At 40.5% G+C, this 19,951-nt stretch overlaps 1 protein-coding gene across 4 annotated transcripts in view; it reads left to right on the top strand.

Annotated features, from left to right (window-relative positions):
• Positions 1-19,951, top strand: part of NRG1 (neuregulin 1) — a gene marked incomplete at both ends in the record, with an annotated part of 1,090,467 nt that overhangs the window by 911,014 nt on the left and 159,502 nt on the right. For all 4 annotated transcript variants that reach the window (XM_080796239.1, XM_080796240.1, XM_080796238.1 and 1 more), the window contains 2 exons: positions 9,682-9,859; positions 19,096-19,217. In XM_080796239.1, the coding sequence (XP_080652365.1) occupies positions 9,682-9,859; positions 19,096-19,217 (300 nt within the window). The remainder of the gene's footprint in view (positions 1-9,681; positions 9,860-19,095; positions 19,218-19,951) is intronic.

Here is a 19,951-nt window from a genome sequence, read left to right on the forward strand (position 1 = left end):
CATTCCAATAAGAAAACAAATAAATATAATATCAAATTTGCAGTGATGAGATATTTCTCCATTTCTCCATTTTTAAGTGACGTAGTGGAGTGGAATATGGCAGGTTGGTGCAGCAAATGAAAAAGAAAGCCCTACTTTTTGACCACAGAGAAGATCACATTTATAAACTTATATCACATGAAATTTGCTGCACATCAGTTAGGCCAAACTGAAATGGATCCATTTCAACCCTGTGTATGGATGCCCTTAAATGAAGCTGGTGGGACATCGCCTAGGTTCTGTCCATGAGTGAGGTGCACCTGTAATTGGGGGCAGCTGTGGGGACAGCACTCATTAGGCAGCCGTGCCGAACACTTGCCTGAAGCTGCCAGCAGCTCTGCTGTGATTTACTCCAGCATCCATTGTCCCCGTGTACTGCCTTTACACCTTGAAAGGAGGACATTCATCTGTTAAGACCCTCTTGTTGCTGTATCCTCACACAAGGGATATCGGGTTTCAGTGAACGTGGGAGGGAGATAGAGCATGGTTTACTCTTGTGGCGTTTGGCAGATGACAGGTAGTCACCCAGTTCAAAAAAATTGCTTTAGTATACCAATTTCAAGTGTTCTGTCTTGTTCGATTTCCCTACAGATCATCAGAGTGGCTTAGAAAATTCAGCCATTTTCCTATCTCCTTTCTCTCTTGACTTTTTTGTCCTGGGAATATGTGCAGAAACAAGCTGTCACGTAGTGTATCCCAGATGTAATCAGGAAACTATGGTTACTATTAAGATATCAGTATATTACATTTGACATTTGACCTAGGAGCCTAGCCAACGTAGCAAATAATTGTTTATTGCTTACTACTTAAGAGCAGGAGCTCTGGAGTCAGACTTCTGGGGTCTAGATACCAGTGCCAATATTACCAGCTGTGTGACAGTGGGAGGTGGCTTTACCTCTCTGTGTCTATCTCCTCCTCTGTAAATTGGGCATAATGATGGTAATACATATCTCCTGGAATGGTTATAAAACTTAAAAAGAGTGGGCATAAAGTTCTTGAAAGAGTGCCTGAGACACAGTAGGTACTCAATTAAGTGTTAGCTGTTGCTATTCTAAAGCAGTTAATGTAAAGTACTAAGAGGGCCTTATTTTAACTTCATCTCGTAGACTTTTGGAACACTCTTCTGGTAGTTTTAGAATTTTATCTTTGGCCCTCAGCTTATGAAATACTGGGCACAGAACTATAGAACCATAGAGAAGAAGACTGCTAATTTCAACAAGCATAATATCAATTTTCAGGCAGAAAAATTCTCTTACCTAATAAATCTGCACTTATTGTCCCCTGTAGGATTTTGCAGTGCTGTAAATCTCCCACAGACATACATGGAGAGGTGATCTGGTTTATATAGCTTATTATGAGAAACAGAAAATTACCATAGTGGCTATGGAATGGAATAGTCTGCCCCATTTTGAGTCTGCTGTTCTCCTCCCCTTTTCCTGCCTTCACATCAGGCTGCACAGAAGCACCCCTTGCTGGGGAGGATACTCCCAGGTTCAAGTCCAGATGTGTTAGCCTTGTGTGTGTCAGCCTTGTGACATCAGGCAAGTTCAAGTTCCCGTATAACTGCCCACCCCATCCTCACTTGTAAAATAATTACCCACTGTTGCAGAGAAATGGTAAATTGGGGGATATGTATTGACTATAAAAAAAGAGCACACTTACTCGTTAAGGGAGCAAACTTATACCTTGTGGACTAGGGTCCATCAACAAAGACGATCAACTTTGATTTGGAGGCAGAGGAGATAGTATTTCAATGTGTGGGCTCCTCTTGCTGAAGTGGGTGAACACCTGGCTTCTGGTGAGACTCCTGTGTAGGACCCGGAGAGCACAGGAAGGGCTGTGGTCATCATGACCGGCATCCTCACTGAGACTGGCTTCCCACAGAGAATATTTGAACAGTGATGACCAGAGAAGAGAAATAGAGGAAAATTCCCAAGGAGAGACTACTACTTAATTTGACAATTTTCCCGTTATATTTAACATTTCCTTTTCTTCGGCGTTATATGGCAGAGAGAATAAAGAGTCCTAATCCGGTAGAATGCATTAAAACAAAAAATAATATCACAGGGCCCTTTTGTTCCAAGCAATAATAAGTCTTCTGAGAAGGTAGGCGTGGCCTCTGGAATAGCTTTTGGACCTGGGTCTCTACTTTCTCAGTATCTCCTAGATCCTTTGTTCTGTTTAAAAGCATTTGAGGTTCTGCTTTGTGCTAGGCCCCTCAGATCCTATGTATCTTGCATCTAATAAATTTAGCCATTTGAATGTTTGAATACAGTGCTAATCAAAATGGACACACACACACCCCACTACCACCGCCGCCACCACAACCAATAGCCTAATCCTTCAAATAGAGACTAGGACCACCTACTAATAACTATTCTTACATCTCCTTTGATTTGGTAGGGATAAATTCCTTAAATGATAAATTCCTCTTTCTTTACATGTGCTTTTCTTCAATGCTGCCTGTTGGGTGTGGCATTCGGATATGCAATGTGATTATTATTCTCTGGGGTCTTAGAATATGCCTACCTTTTGATGGGGCTGATTGTGGCTCAGCCCCTCAAATAGGGCATTTAAAAGAATCCTATTGTTTCACTCAACTTGTAACAGTTAACTGGGAGAAGTGAAACTTGGAGGCCATCCACACGTAAAAGTCCCCTCCGATGGAAACGGATGTGTCTGGGCAATCAGAGTTAACGGCAGGAAGAAGCCAACTTTGTCTGTAGAGACACCACCATTGTGAATATTTGAAGTCAGAAGTTGAAATTCTGCCCCCCCATTTTATTGTTTTATGTTGTGTAATGATGTGTTCCATGCATATGTTATGAGGATTATCCAGTATGCTCATAAAGGTATTCAGCAGTGTGAACACACCCCCTTGCACCATGTAAGAAGTTGGACACAGACCTGCTGACGTGGTATTTCTGGAGTCCAGCTATCCTAACCACACTTGGAAGCATATTCCTAGCGTGTTTTCTGGTTAGGTTTGGTTTGCTGCCAGTGATACGGAGTCAGCTTGAGAATACTTTATAATAAAACCTTGAATCTTATAGTGACTTTCTCTCAAACGAAGTTGCCCTTGTGTTTGAGCTCATCCTCCAAATACCTCTGCTGAATACACAGGGACGAAGAGCAGGTGCATTTTAGTTCACGGGGAACTCAGTGAAGCGGAGGCAGGGACAGTCTGTCTGAAGGATGACGCAGCAGGAGCATGGGCCGGTGTGAACACATGTGAACACGTGTTCCCACATGCAGCAACAGACAGGGAGTCTGCTGGGTTGTAAGGTTCTGACACGCCTTCAGACCGCTCCGTGCCTCAGGAGCCGGCGTGGTAATACAAGGAGCGCTCTGAACCACCACGGCCGCCAGGATTTGCTGCCTTTGACACAGCTATATTTACGAAACTTCACCTGATAAGATCCATGTTCCCTTTTAAGCTTAAAGCGGTGAGCACAGCTCAGAAGACCAGATGGCAAAGCATTAGCTGCATCCGCTCTGTGCCAGACCATAATCTTCCCCGTAAGATGGTCCGGTGAGGGAGAAATCCGACCGGGAAAGGAATTTGGGAGGCCAGTAATTTATTTACCTCTAACGTGACTACAGAAAAGGGCCATCATTCTGCTTAAAGGACTGAGTGATGGTGTGCGTGCGGCCCTCATTCACCAACAGCCGGTTTTCACCGCGCGATCTGCACGTGTGTGATGTCAGGACTGAAGAGGGGGTGGGGAGGGGAAGCTTTCCCCGCGATCGCAGCCGCAAGCTCACTGGTATTTGATAATATTTTGCAGGTTTCCTGTTTAATGTATTCGGTGTGGTGGAGCTCTTCAGATGAGCTAGTCCGACAGGGAGGGTCATGATAGGAGCTAGCTCTGCGTGGTCAGATCCTCCACACACAGAAACAACTTATCTAGGGTCACACGCTGTCAGCGTATCCTGGTTCCACGCACGTGCTAAAATTGGTTTCCTGTTCTTAACAATGCGGTACAGTATTCGAAGCAGCAGCACAGAATATATTTTTAAAACACGTGCACGGTAGGCGATTAAAACAGGAGGATCCCTTCGAGGAATCGTTCTTTTTACACATTTATTTTACCTGGAGCACAAGTATTTATTCACACATCAAAGTCTGGAATAAATGAACATAGGGCATTAAGTTCTGTGTGGTCAGAATATAAAATAAAGATTTGGGCCACAATTATTTTTTTTCCTGTGCTGTGCAACATTGTCAAGTAAGACATGTAGAAGTTTAGGGACATGCGGGTGGCTCAGTGGGTTCAGCGTCTGACTCTTGGTTTCAACTCAGGTCATGAGCTCAGGACCATGGGATCAAGTCCCATGTGGGGCTCTGTGCTTAGCGGGGAGGCTGCTTGGGATTCTCTCTCCCTTTCTTGCCCCCCTCATCTCTAAATAAATAAATAAATAATGTCTTAAGGGAAAATAAAAAGAAACATAGAAGTGAAAAAATAGATTTTTTTAATGTCCTGGTATATCTGCTTGCATTGAGTTAGAGTCAGAAGACTGTGTTTGTGATCTTCTAAAAGGCTTTAAAACACTTCAAGCCAGTAAAAAGAAATGCCCGTAAAGTGTGTGACATTGCTCTGAAGGTTTCTGTTTTTGGAGTTTCTGTTTTTTAAAGGCTGCTTTTCTTTGCGCTTTACTGTCTTGCCTCTGTTGATACATTTCTAAGGGTGTCCGTACATTCATATCAATGTCAAGCAAGTTCGAAATCGATTTCAGCGAACACTGCCCAACACTTGCTCTATTGTTATGTTGTTTTCGAGAGTGGAACTGCTGCCTCTCCAGAAACGCACCGAAAGTGAAATTCTGAATGGTGGCAGACCAAAGACAATTAAATCATGTCTGAGATTCTCAGAACACTTACTGCATTCAAGGCATTAACCTAGCATCCTTTGCCTTAAAGCAATTTTTAATTGACGGACCATTTACTCTTAGCTGGGGACTGAGAGGCAAATACATTTTTTTTTTTTTTTTTTTTTTTTTTTTTTTTTTGCAGTGTTAAAATCCAAGTACTCAGTGAAAAAACGTTGCCTCCCAGTTTTGGAACGACCCCTGGCCTTAGGAACTTCTATCTGAGTATTAGAAAGTACTTGGTGGAGTAGAATTTTTTTTTTTTTAAAGATTTTATTTATTTGACAGACAGAGATCACAAGTAGGTAGAGAGGCAGGCAGAGAGAGAAGGGGAAGCAGGCTCCCCACCGAGCAGAGAACCTTATGCGGGACTCGATCCCGGGACCCCGAGACCATGACCCGAGCCGAAGGCAGAGGCTTTAACCCACTGAGCCACCCAGGTGCCCAGTGGAGTAGATTTTTGTTAATGAAATGAATGAGATTATTTCATGGGAGCAAAGCATTGACTGGGAAACATACATAGTGAAATGTTTTCCATTAAAATAAAGTTATTATTTTATAATCTAATAGAAAATTTCTTCAACTACCTCATTATGGGTACATGAGAAAAAATGCACAAATCATAGGTGCTCAATATTAGTTTGCATTTTATGGAGAATCTGAAATATCCTGGGCTATTGCATTAGTGTGGTTACATAAGGAGACAGAGAAGAATTTTAGGTCATTGCCAAGTCTCCAGGATACTTGAATCTGGACTCCAGCAAGATGAGCGTGGAAGTCTGTATGGTACTTCTTGGAAGGTCCCACTGACAACGCCGTGGATCAAGGCCACAGTGGGGTGTGGCTCTGTTGGTGGTATACAGATTTGTCTCTCCATTTATGCTCTGCAGGATTTCAAGTTAACTCCTTGAAAGAGCCTTTCTTTGAAAAGTGGGGTATCCTCACGTCCTAGATGGTCACCGCTGAAGGATACAGCGGGGACATTCTTCCAACCAAACCTGTAGGGTTGCAGAGTTAGAGTAGCTGGGAACTTCTGCGCTCCTGATGGACTTGTGCAAGTTGGAGGGACTCAGGCTCCTCAGTACAGATACACCAGAAGCCCAAACATGAAGAGATGTTTGTACATGGAGTCAGCTTCTGCAGCGGATGCCTTCACTGAGAATAGACCTTCTGTCTGAGGGTCTCTGCAGTGCTACATCGCAGAACATCTCTTGAAAACAAGAGAGGTGCAGGTCTTTGCACGTGAAATGCCAGAGGAAGGGATAAGCAGTGATTTGCCAGATGTGCGATTGTTTTCATCCCGCCGAAAGAGGGATTGGAGCCCCAAAGTCATGGATATGGCGTTGAACCATATGAGGATTTCAGGGCCCTCCCACTCACAGAATTTATTTTTTATTTTTTTTTAATGTATTCATTTATTTATTTGACAGAGAGAGAGCGCACAAGCAGGGGGAGAGGGAGAGAGAGAAGCAGGCTCCCCGCTGATCAGGGAGCCCGACACGGGGCTCGATCCCTGGACCTTGAGATCATGACCTGAACTGAAGGCAGATGCTTAACCGACTGAGCCCCCTGGACACCCCTCACTGACAGAATCTAAATGGTGGCTATAATTTTAGGAGATAACATTTATAAATTAAAACTCAAATATTCCCAAGAATCCCCTTCCTGATGGCCTACTCAACCAAGATTTTAAAACTTAATGAAATCCTGAGCCTTTTATTGAACTGCAGCAAAAGCAGACGAAAAAGGCGAAAAACAGAGAGAAACCAAGATTCCTTTTTTCTTTTTCCGCGTGTGTGTTGATGTGGCTATGTATGCATGCGTTCCCTTATTTGCTTTAACTGTTGGACATTTAACTGTAGATATCATGACATTTCACCCCGAATACCGCAGCAGATGCCACCTAAGTGTAACCGCAACACAGTGACCACACTTGAGAAATTCCATGATGATACAATACCTTGATTCAGATTTCCCCATGAGTCCCAATAATAGCTTTCAGAGAGTTTCCTGTGATGCAGGAGTCAGTGACAGCTACAGGATGTAAGCTACACGTTGGATGTATTTGTCAGGTCTTTTAGTCACCTTTCATTTCTCTCAGTGCTCAGGCTCGGCCTCCTGTGATCATTCATGACATCAGCACTTCTGAAGTGTAGACCAGTTGTTTCGCAGAATATCCCACCATTTGAATTTGTCTGATTGTTTTCTCACATTTGAAACCCAGATTCTAAATAAATAAATCATACCTAGATAGATAAAGAGACAGGAGGGGAGAGGGAGGTGCGAGGGAGAAAGGGAATGAGAGAAAAGGAAAAAGATGCAATTTGATGAAAAATTGTCCAATTCGCACTAGATATACAAAGTCTGGCAGGCTTCGTTTGAGACAGTATTGATAAGCAGTGGTGTGGAGTGGTGGGTGAGGGGACACGGTGCTCACGGAGAGTTAAGGATTTCTGAAATACTGTGGTGAAAACATTTTACTGCGAGGCAAGGGAATAAACCTTGGGAGTTTGGGTCGTGTGCCAAGTTAAATGGAAAACTCAGTGAAAACCAAAAAAAAAAAAAAAAAAAAAAATCAAACTAGTTCTTTTAGTTTAATACGTGAAGTAACACGGCAATTTATTTTTCTCAATACACGTAAGCTGGTTTCTTTGGTGCCATTTAGCTCCAGCAAATCTGTTCCTTCAAAACCCTTCCTGGGCTGAACAAAATCGAAGATGATCTTAAGGAGTTAATGAGACCATGCGGACACAATTCCAGATAGACGAGAATTTAGTCTGTTTTTAAAGACCTCCAAAAGACAGATTCACGGACCCCATCTTAAAGAGAAACTCCTGTAAAATCTGTTCAGAAGTAGATCTTATTTTCAAGCTGTCAGAAAACAAGAACCAGACAAAATCAACAGGTACCAAAGGCAAAGAACAGGTGAAATGAGTTTTCTACCTTGTCCCTGGCGTGTGCCTCAAGTGTCTGCTTCCCTACCGCATCTCCTAGTGCCTAAGTCAATAAAAAGGGGACGTGTAATTTTAGGAGCACTGCTGAGACATCACAATGTTCAAATGGTTTTTTGCTATAATTTGTAGGAACCTTCCTACGCTGATTCCTGACATTTTTTTGATTTACTTGGTAAGGGCAGAATTGTAGAAAAGCAAACAGACCCTGAGTAGGAAAGGCACTTCATTTCCTGTTCGTGTCTGACGTGGCTCTGTTTGCTGTCCTTGGAGTCCCGGTCACCATACCCAGTAAATAATTATGCCCTGGATCAGGGAGGGTTGGTCTTAATTTGCCGTGGGTTTGTTTTTTGGGATTTTCTGTTAAAACCTGGACTGGAACAGAAGTGGATTTTGCAGTTGGCTTCTCTAAGCCTCGGTGGAAACAGTCGTTTGAGAGCTCGGGTTCTGTGATGTTGATTATTAAGTGAACTGTTGTATGCAGAGGAAAGTCCATTCATTATGCTCTTATTTTTTTCTTTTTCAAGAACTTTTATTATGACAAAACCAGGCGTACTATATTGAATCTTTGGTATCACCGAACACCATGTATACCTGTTGCTTGACTTCTGCAATGACCAACTAACTAATCGGGAAATTTGTATCATTTTTATGTCTGTCCATTCCCCACTACCATTTTATTTTGAAGAAAATCTCAGGTTTTATAACATTTTATCCATAAATATTTAAATAGAGAATAGATACTCTTCTAAGCACTTCTGCTGAAAATAAGAATGGCCTATAGGTGTTTCATGTATTCTACAGGCTAACGCACAACTTAAGTACTTCTGTCTCTATGGAGAAGCTATTGGAAGAGCTAAATGCAGTCAAACTGACAATTCGACAGGAGCATAGTAGGCATCTAGAATGGTCCTTCATTGTAGGACAGCTTAGTTCCAATAAAAGAGCATTGTCGCTGAAGAATTTCTGTCTTGAAGAAAGGAACATTGTTAAGAGTGATTAATTCTCTTTGTTCCCTGGGTCACCTCTGATGATGGCATAGTCTAGCTGACTCTCCAGAAGCATTAGAACCATGGAAAGTCAGTCACTTACCCATCTCTGCAATTAAACTTCCCCATTTAAAACATGGGTATGAGGCCGGCTGTACCTATTTACAGAATTATGATGAAGATAATTTGTGATCTGAGATGTGAACGTGCTTTAAAAATAATGGCCTGTATATTGTACATCTGAAACTCAGAACATTGTGTTAACTATACTGGAATTTAAACTGATAATAGTAATGACGATGATGATGGCCTGGTTCATATTCTCCTTTAGCATAGTGTTTTGTTTTGTTTTTTTAAAGATTTTATTTATTTATAAAGAGCAAGAGATCACAAGGAGGCAGAAAGGTAGGCAGAGAGATGGAGTGGGAAGCAGGCTCCCCGCTGAGCAGAGAGCCGGATGCGGGGCTTGATCCCAGGACCCTGAGATCATGACCTGAGCCGAAGGCAGAGGCTTAACCCAGTGAGCCACCCAGGCACCCCTAGCATAGTGGTTTTGAAATGAGCCATGTCCAGGATTTTTAATGTTATCAGAAAAATGTAAAGATTGAGGAAGTAACCATCTAGAATATTTTATAATCTAGTCCCCCCACCCCCAATGCCCAAGTATGTTTTATTTGGGCATTCAAGCTGAGGTCCATTTTGGCAGACTCATTTTCTCTCTCTCAGGTAGTAAAACATTTGGGAATGGTGTCTTGATCAAGCTCACCTGAAAGTAATGTATTTCTCTTTGAAAGATAATCAGAATTTTTTCCTTCTCTTTTCTTTTTTTTTAGCTTTGCCTCCCCGATTGAAAGAGATGAGGAGCCAGGAGTCCGCCGCAGGCTCTAAACTCGTCCTCCGGTGTGAGACCAGCTCCGAATACTCCTCTCTCAAATTCAAATGGTTCAAGAACGGGAACGAATTAAACCGAAAGAACAAACCACAAAACATCAAGATACAAAAAAAGCCAGGGTAAGTGTAATGCATCTAATAGCAGAGGCAGTGTCTAGCCATCAAAGGATAGGAAATATAAAGATTATATACAGCCCCAGTCCATGAATTGAGTTATCAAAAAGCTGTGATCTATAATAAATGAAAAAGGTTGTTCATTGTACGATGACCAGAAATTGTTGTTTCTGATTCTCGCAACTTCTAGATGAGGAAAGAAAAGATTGGATGGGGAGAGAGCTGGAGGTGTAGAGGGAGAAGTTTTGGAGAGAGCTGCTGTAATTGGAATCTGTTACATCTTAAAATTAGATTTCTTTAAAAAAAGACAAATGCTGTTGAGAGTACCAGTGCTTCCCACGGTCAACACCCCTGCTTCATAATGAAGTTCAGTAAATACCCAGATTTATGGGAAGAGAACGCCATCGCTTGAATTTGAACTATTTTCAAGTAAGAGGTTAATACATCCAGTGATACCCAATAAGATTTTTTTAACTGACAATTTTGTGAAACTACATGACCATGTAGGACATTAAAACATTGGGTGATCTTGGCTTACCAGAATCTTAAATCATCCTGGAGGACCATGATGGATTGGAAGGGCTCCCTGTGGTTCCTGTGACATCTTGGACAGGTGTCTACACCTACTCTAAAATGAGGCTCCTTTATTATTCCCATCCTCTCCATTTTTATGTACTTACTCGCCTAAGAAATCCTCTTCTATTATCACACTACACTTTGAAATTAGGGAAGAGGTAAGTATGTGAGAGTTTTGGTTGTAAAACAGTCCTTTAATCGATGTGGCATGGATAATAGTACTTCTAGCCTCAAAGATTACATTTTCTTTCTTCGCACTCTCGGAGGATTCCAGTGAAATCCCAGGGATGGTAGCAGAAACAGCAACAGAAGAATCTCCTCCTGTACTTTGATTTTATAGAACACCTACCAAAAAGGTGTCACACACTCACGAGCAAGAGACAGCAAAGTAATTATAATGGAAATTTAACTGAATCTTCCCAGCGTGTTTAATTGCTGTAATAACCATAATTACTGAATTTTCCCCCTAGTTTCTGTGGTTTTATTAACTGTGCTGCTTGTTCTTGTTACTGATTGTGTCGGCAAGATCTTTTGACTTGGAAGTACTCTAATAAGAGGTAGGGGAAAAAAGAGTGGGTATTAATTTCTCCAGCAGGTGGTTCTTCAGAGATACAGAAATTAACACTGCAAAGTGGCATGTGTTGTGTTTTTTTTTTTTTTTTTACATAATCTTATTTATTTATTACAACATTCCCCTAGGTAGTAAGGGAAGTTGAACTGTACAGGGGGCCTACTTTTGCATATTTAGAAATTAATATTCAGAAAAGTGTTCTGCCTTGCCTTGAGTCACACAAGTAGTAATAAACTAAGCTGGAACACAGATCTGTTCTTGGGTTCCTTAACACTTTATTCCTCTGTCTACAAATGGAAGGCATGATGTTTAATAGCGTGTGCATATGGGGAGGGGAGTAGAGTGGTAGAGCGAGTGAATAGAAAGAAGGAACTCTGATGCTTATAGAGGATTTAACAAGAAAAAAAAAATACTTTTAGATACTGGTGGAGTAGAGTTTGGTGTCTCTTTTGTTTTTCATCAATTAGACACGTTAGTAAGAAACTAAGTTATCTTCACGTGCAGGAGAATGTCTTGTTTCTTTCCACACGGCTGTCAAATGGTATCAGTAATATTTAAGCGCCCGCAGAAGGCTTTATGCTGGGAGTGTGGGGAAATGGGAGAAGCATGGGTGTTATCTCTGCCCCCAGGGGGTCATGGATTGTATAGGGATTCTCTGGTTCAGCCTTATCGGAAACATAGTTGTTCCAGGCCATTGCTACAGCCCTCTTAGGGCTGGGGGTGAGGGGGGTGGTGCTTCAGGATTTTCAAGAGGTCCATCCATTTGCAAATAGTGACCATTTAGAAAATTATTATTTATGTTAAGGTAAATTCTACTTGAAGTCAAGATTCAATCAGGGAGATATCCCTAATGTATGCTGTAGTTTATCATACATGTAGTAAAGCCCAGTGCTAAATTGTAGGTTACGAATTCTAAGTGCCATGAGGCTGGGAAGAGGGAGAGACCCAGAGGGCTTCATGAGGAGCCCCGAGGAGGTAGATTGGAGTCTGCTGATGGGGCAGAATTCCCTTTGCCCGGCTGGGTGGGGTGGGCCCGCCCATGACAGAGAAAGAGCGGAATTGTCGTCAGTAGCAAGTTCTGTTTATAGGACAGTAAAGAGGTCAGGGGGAATAAGATGGGGAATTCTGCCCTTTATGGGACAAGCTGCTGTGTGTCAGACCCTGGGCTAGATGCTGGGTACACAGAGATGTGTGGTCTAGAGGGCAGAGAGATGGTGAACAGTTAGAATACTCAGTCTTAAGTGCTACAGGAGTGACAGACATGGGATGCTATAGCAAGAGGCGAGCACGGGTTGGGGAAGGGGACCCGTTCAGGGACCGAGGAGGCTGCCAAGAAAGGAGGGAGGGAGAAGAGGTTTATCTAGGCTGAAGGAACAGAACAAAGCATCTTCAGACTGGGAGAGGTCAGTCTGAGGATGCCTGGGAAGAAGCAAGGTGGACAGGTATGGAGAAAATGGTTTTGCAAACTGTAGGTATATGCCTAAAGAGGTAATTTGTTACATGGCTTGGATAGACATATATAAAAGTATCATTAGTATTCAGAAGAGCATTTTCATGTTGGCTTCATAGGTCCAGACAGCTAAGAGCACTGTCTACATATTAATAAAATCCCATTATACGAGAAAGGCCAATATTCAGAAATTACTTCTTTTAAACAGTAGCCTTGCTGGGAAGAATTAAGTGGGAACAAAAGATGTCTTATGCCACTTATGTGGCTGTAAATTACTCATGGCAAAACATTTTAACATATCTGATCGTCCAAAAAGAAGACCCTTTTGTGTAAAGTGAGACATTACTGTTGTCATCTGTTTTTTTAAGGTTAAAGGACCAAACCGAATCTAAATTTAATTAACATTTGCAAGGTGCCCCTATTATTTCCCCTTGTCCTATAACTATAAGAGAATGGATACCATTATTGTTATACCCATTTTTTAAAAAATGAATGCCCTAAGCGTGAAGGAAGTTCCGTTTCTTGCTGTAGATCTAATGTTGATGAATAGTAAAGCTTTTATTTTTATTATTTTTTATTTTTTTAATTTATTTGACAGACAGAGATCACAAGTAGACAGAGAGGCAGACGGTGGGGGGGGGAGGGAGTCAGGCTCCCTGCTGAGCAGAGAGCCCGATGTGGGGCTCGATCCCAGGACCCTGGGATCATGACCCCAGCTGAAGGCAGAGGCTTTAACCCACTGAGCCACCCAGGCGCCCCAGTAAAGCTTTTATTTCAAATAGGTCTGACTCTGTGCCTCCTGTTTTCCTGTTTATGCACAATTACTGGTGATTTTGCTATGTAGGGTAAAGCACAACACAGGGCTAGAGACACCTACAGACATAGGGTAATGTCTTTAATTTAAAAAAAAACTCATTTTTCAGTTTCATCTACTCTATTCATCATTTTCCGTTACTAAGATATTCACACTGTTAATGGTTTGCAAACAGTTATTTAGTTTCTTAAACTTAATCTGAGGCTTTGATTGATCAAGCAGAGGTGAATTTCATTGTGAAGTTTAAGATTTCCTTGGGATTGTCTTTATTTTAAGAAAAATGTTGACTCTTTTCCCATCCTTAGTCTAGGTTTCTTCTCCACATAGTCTAGATCGTACTCAGCAGCCGGAATTTCCTTGTCATCCCTTCGTGTTGCGAGAAGACTCCACACCAGTCAGCAATTTCAGTTCACCGTTCTGTCCCTGTTCCTACTAATAAACTACTTTCTTACGTGTTCTTCCTATGACTTTGAATTTATATCTGAGCCTGTGTTTGTTGTATTTGGCAAAGCAGCGTATGGAACCAGTTTAAAAAAATGGAAACTGCCCCAGCGTCTGCTTATCCCTTTGTTCTGCTTCCTCTGCCTGGTGGATCGTTTTGAGCAAGAACACTGGTTAAAGAGCATGGCACGCGACCGATTCAAATTTGAGGCTGTCAGATTGGCCTCATTTAAGTATCTGTTGTAAGCTAGCCCTACGAAAGGCTGGCTTCCCATTGTTTTGTGTATGGCGCACTCTTTTGTTGCCCGTAGTTCTGTCTCAGCTCTTCATTTCCGCTCTCACCTATTTTAATTGTGTTTAAAATTGGATCTAATTGGTCTTGTCAAATTTCTACAAAAATTGAAAGGGAGTTCTTGCTTCCGTTGTCCATGATCGCGGGTCCTTTGACTCTCTTCTAGAAAAAGTTCGCACACGTTCCCTTCTTGCATCAGCTGAGCAGCTCCTGCAGGTCATTTTAATTTCATATGTAAGGAAGGTTCCAGTTCCTTCAGTATATAAATGGGACTACTCGGTGCCTATTTCATATGGCTTATGTGAGGCATTTGGTGCAGTGCGTGGTTCTATACAGTATGGCAGTTGCTTATGAAACCCTCTCCCCCCACCCCTGTACCCTTCTTGTTATTGGCAGTTGGACAGTATCTGAAGCTGTGTTGAGCACACGCACACACACTCACACAGACACTCAACAGCGTTCGTATAGGATTCCTTAGAGATCGGATGGATTTATCGAATGGATTTATGTAAACTGAGGATATATTCCCTATATGCAGGGAGTTAAGTTGTCTTGGCCCGTAAACTGTGGTGGACGAATCAAGCCTAAAAAGACCAAGAAGACAGTAGTTATTGGAACCTTGAATCCATCCTTGAGCACTTATTCAAAGAATATAGAGTGCATTTTGATATAAAAAAAAGGAGAAATTTAGAACTTTCATCTTTAAATCAGTCTGTATTAATTTATTTTTACATAGTATTGTTTTTCTTAATCTAAAAGTAATACGTGCTTATAAAAAAAATCCTAAATATGGCAGGAATATAAACGATAATTGTAATGATAGCTAACACTTATTGGGAGCTTACCGGATTCCAAGCCTTGTTTTAACTCACTTTATGTGAGTTAACTCTTTTAATACTTTTAGAAAATCCAAGTCCACTGAAACATCAACCCCTTCCAGATTTCTAGAGAACTCATTAATTAAAGAGCCAAAAATTTGTTTGATGATTGGATGGGAATTCAACCCTTTTTCCAAGTTCACTTCCTTCCCGTGGAGAGCATATGGTAGCCGACTGAAGAGCGTACAAGACAGTTGGATCCATGCTTGTCAAAGCCCCAGATCATTGCAATGTGTAATTTTCAAGAAAGGTTCATCTACTTCTTCTCTTTTCCTGTTTCCCACCCTGTACCCCAGGACCCGTGGATCAAAGCGTCTTATCGTTCAGTGTATTGTTGGAGTTCACAGGAGTCCCAGGGATCACCTGGAGCATTGGTTTTCCCTTTGTGTCCCTGGAGAATCCTGTTTCCGCTGAATTGAAAATGGGCTGCCAACCACCTGGACCCGAACACTTTTGTCTCCTTAGGATAGTTTTGAATATGAGGGTCTGATTTAAGCTTTTGTTTTAAAACAGGATTTTTTTTTTCAAAATAGTCGAAACCACTGATCTAATTTAATCTTTTCGCTGCATAGAGATATTCTTGACAGGTGGTTATCCAGACTTGAATCTTTCCAAAGGGAAAGGCACCCTCCCCTTTTTTGAATGTTCAAAAACTCTTCTTTATCACTCAAAATATGCCTTCTTTTTCCTGTTAGACATATTTCTATCTTCAAGAGCCTCCTCAAATAGTCTTCTTTTCTAGATGGCAACCGTGAAATATATTTAAAGAGCTACCGGTATCTTGTTCATAGTTGGCCTGTCAGTAGGACCTCTGTTTCTTTAACAGAATCTTCTCTAGTGATAAGATTGATAAGCCCTATTCAATTGTGATCAACCTCTTCTAAAGTCCTCTAGTTATTGATATTTTTCATCAGATGCCACTTCAAGACATAATTAAATATTCTAGACGTGATTCAGCCTGGGAGCAGTGTATTCAGACTTTTATCCAATTTGATTTATGCTGTTTTAATATTAATATGGCCAAACAGTGTATAAGTGTCTCTTTTTTTTTTTTCTAGTTTCCTTTTTTAGTAGTTGCTTAAAATGGAATAATGTTAAACGCGTGGCTAATTGAAATCCTTTTGTCTGTATATATTATTGTCAAGGCACGTCTCTCCAAGCCGGCACTTCTGCTACTGATTTTTGAGCTGGAATGTATTTGTTCTGCTTATCTTGATTAAACTGAATCTTGGTCTTCACCCATTGATGTTCATTCCTAGAATTCCCGAGGGTGTTCTCTATTGAAAGGATACCTTAGCTACATGTGATGCCTGCCTTAGAAATTCACAGTACATATTTGCATAAAACCCACTAAGAGGTACTGTTGTAAAGAGATCTGTTTAACTTTGTTCATTGCACTATTTATTTGAGCATAGAAAAAACCTTTTCTTATTCTTTTAAGCATAAAATTTATTAACATCACTTGGAATAATATTCCAGGAAACACTGTAGTTCTGTTAGGAGAATTTTTATTTTAAGAACTGTCCCTTCAAGATTATATTAACTATAAAACTGATTACCATGTTTCTTTTCTTTTTTTATCATGTTTCTTATAGTTTGATCCGATTCAGTAGTTAAAATATTAATGGCACAGGGTCAAGAAAGAACTCCCCACATTACCATCAGGGACTGTTCCTCAACTTATATAAATAGGAAAGGAGCGTTCTTGGAATGTTTATAAGAAAAGTTACCATTTTGTTACTTTAGTTCACTTTTTCTTCTGTGTCGAAAACTGGGATATTTTTCCTCAAACTGACCTTCTTCATGATTTATCTATCCACGATTGTTAGTGGTTCCATGGTTGTACATGAAAATTCTTCCAGCTAATTGGGCTGTTTGGGGCTAGACAAGCTTATTGTAGTATTTGTATTGTTTCTGACTGGTCTTCACAGGTGTGTGTCATGAAGGAAACTTGGCATGTATGGACAGATTTGTATAAATAGCTGGTAATCCATTAAGAAAAACACCAGATTTGAATACTCCAAAACCAGGCTTAAACAGTCAACACAACTTAGATTGGGTGGAGGGGGTGCAATATCCTAATATTGTATTTTGATCATTTTAAAAGTTTTTATAGTTTATAATTAGATCTTAATATCAACTTGCCAAGGTGCTTACCCTTTGTAAGCATAGTTCTATCTTGTTTATAGGGATAGACTGCAGCGAAAGTTTTCTGTGGAGAATCCCTCTGATTAATATGTGAATATCCATGCATAAATGGCCCTTGGTGACCTCCCCCCATTAGAGCTAAACAGGCTGTTTTTATATTAGATCCACTTTTTTATCAACTTTGTTCTGTGTACCATCATTTTCAGGAAATAGAAGCAGTTATGCTATGTGGATGGCAAGGATTCCATCATCAAATAAGTTTGAGAGTAACCAAATAATATATTTCCCTCTTAGAGAGTCAACGGACGTTAGCATATTAAAGACTTTAAGAATTCCTCAGGATTAACAACAGAAAGCCCGTTTTTCCTTTAACCTAATGTCTCCAGAATTTATTTGAGTACAGTACTTTCCTTTGTTTTCTCAGGTTTACTTGTTGACATTGTTCTGAGTCATTAATTTTTCAGTCCACATGCTGGTTTGACTGTTGTTGCCTTGGTCTGGACCTCCTCCGAGTGTCTCTGTCCTCTTAATAGGGCATCCTCCCTTCCAGCAGCCAACATTTAGGAACATTAGGTCCTGGAGAGAGCTTAAGTGAGAGCATCCAAATATTTTCTTCATTTTTTCACACATTCATCCAATATCATTTGAAGATGTGCCAAGGACAAAGCAGTGGCATGTCCTCATAGAACTGTGAGCGTACCAAGGAGTTTAAATTATGGACTCCCCCGCAGAGTGTATGTCCTAGCTGGAAAAATAAGATCTACTTCAAGAACTGTGAGGATCATGGAAGAGGTACTCCAGGCTATCAGAATTTAGACAAAGAAGAGAGCAGCAGCAGCTCTATGATTATGAAAGGTTTGATGAAAGAATTGGCAGTTGAGGTGGTCCTGAAAAGTCAGGCAGTATCTGGAAATACAGGATGCCCCATACTAGGAGGAAGAAAGGGCACAAGTGAAGGCACCTTGATGGAAAGCCATAAGGCTTACATATGGGACCAGATGGGTGGTCCCATTCAGTAGACTGGAAGAGAATAGTAGTAGTTGAATTTTTATTAATTAAATTAGAACAACTGATTGAAATTGATTAATAATATTATATGACAAGAAGACCAGAAAATTCACTATAAAACTAGGAAGGTATAAATTATGGGAGCTTTGCGTAGAATTTTGAGTTGTCATCTTTGCTTCCTGCCTTCTTTCCTTGTTGTCATCCCAAGAGCCCAGGCAGTCAGGACCAGGAGTGAGTAGACAGAGATGCTTTTAAAAGTCTTCAGTAAACTCATCAGCCCCAGTGGTTTTGTGTTTTTAAATCATGGAGACTGCTTAAGTTATTGGCTATATGTAAATATAGCCAATATAAATACAGTATAATATAAAACACAGACAGATGCAAATCACAATGCTGCCGATGTTGAAAGAGTGTTGACTGTTGATTTAATATGCAGTTTTATGACAGTGTGTGCCGCTGTTTATATTTATTTCAATCTTAAGAACGATTTGTGTTCTTCTATGCTCCTAGCAATGTGAATCTTCTCAAAGATAAATTCCCATTCTTTTGTAAATCCTTTTCATTCAGAATTAACCTAAGTCCTGATGTTACTTTACTGAGAAAATGTAGAGCATTTTAATCTATTCTAGCCTGCCTAAGTGTCTGTCCTTACCAGATCTGTAAATGATTTTACACTTTTTAAATCTTTCTAGTGGCTGATGACATTTACATATAGAAAGGAAGAAAATTTACCAGTTGATTTGAAAACAAAAAACAAAAAACTGAGGCGTAGTGTGTTTAGTGGTGGTGGTGGTAGAGGAATAAAAAGAAAAATTAGACAAGATGTTCTTTAAATTACTAATGTGGATGATAAAACTAAGGCTGTGTCCATAGTATCACTTAAATGTGATCTTATCTTTACTCTTGGTTAAACATACATCTGTGTATTTAAGCTGTGTTTTTAGGTGGTACGTGTGGAGTGGGGAGGGGGAGTTTGAGAACCCTGAAACTACAGAGAAATAGATTTTGATGGTCATTGTATTTCCTTGAAATATACTTATACCACTTTGGTCCTGATCTTACAGGAAGTCAGAACTTCGCATTAGCAAGGCATCACTGGCTGATTCTGGAGAATATATGTGCAAAGTGACCAGCAAATTAGGAAATGACAGTGCCTCTGCCAATATCACCATTGTGGATTCAAATGGTAAGAGATACCTACTACATTCCATTTCTCAGGCTGTAAGAGGAGTAATCAAGAGATGTGGTGAGAGTTGTAGTAAACCGGTGTGTTAAATCTCACTGTGAACAAATAAGAAACATGGAAGGAAAACCATATACTTCAAGTATCTTGGGTGTCTTCCATAAAACACACTTCGATAAGGGTGTGTCTTCTACCCCCTGAGGTGATATAAATCTGAAATAGTCATAGACTTTTATTTCTTAAGAATGTTGATAAGGTCATGAATGGCAGAAATAGGCTGGGCCGCTAAAAGAGATTATACTTCCTCTTTAAATTTGTCAGGGAGGGCTGTCAAGTCTTTGGCTCTGTCAGTAACAGAGTCTGTGTGTGTGTATATATATATGTGTGTATTTATATACAGAATACATTTGTATATGCAGGATATATGTATATTACATACATATGTATGTACATATGTATATTATATATGAATATATGTAGTGTGTGCATGTTAACAGAGTACAATCCTGACTCAGTCCTAGAAGTTTGAATGTTCTCATATGTGTTTTTAATACAGCTGGCTCTGGGTCATAGCAGTGAGGCCTATCCATTTTTTGTTAGGCCTATCGGTTCTGAAATTATGAGAGTCTTCGAGGCAAAGCCCTCCCTACTCTGTCTGGTCTTCAGCTTCTGCTTTCCTAAGAATGGCGCCAGGGATATTGGTTAAAGTCATTCATTAAATGAATGACTTTGGAGGT

Source organism: Martes martes (genome assembly GCF_963455335.1).
Source record: "Martes martes genome assembly, chromosome: 2".
Lineage (NCBI taxonomy): Eukaryota > Metazoa > Chordata > Mammalia > Carnivora > Mustelidae > Martes > Martes martes.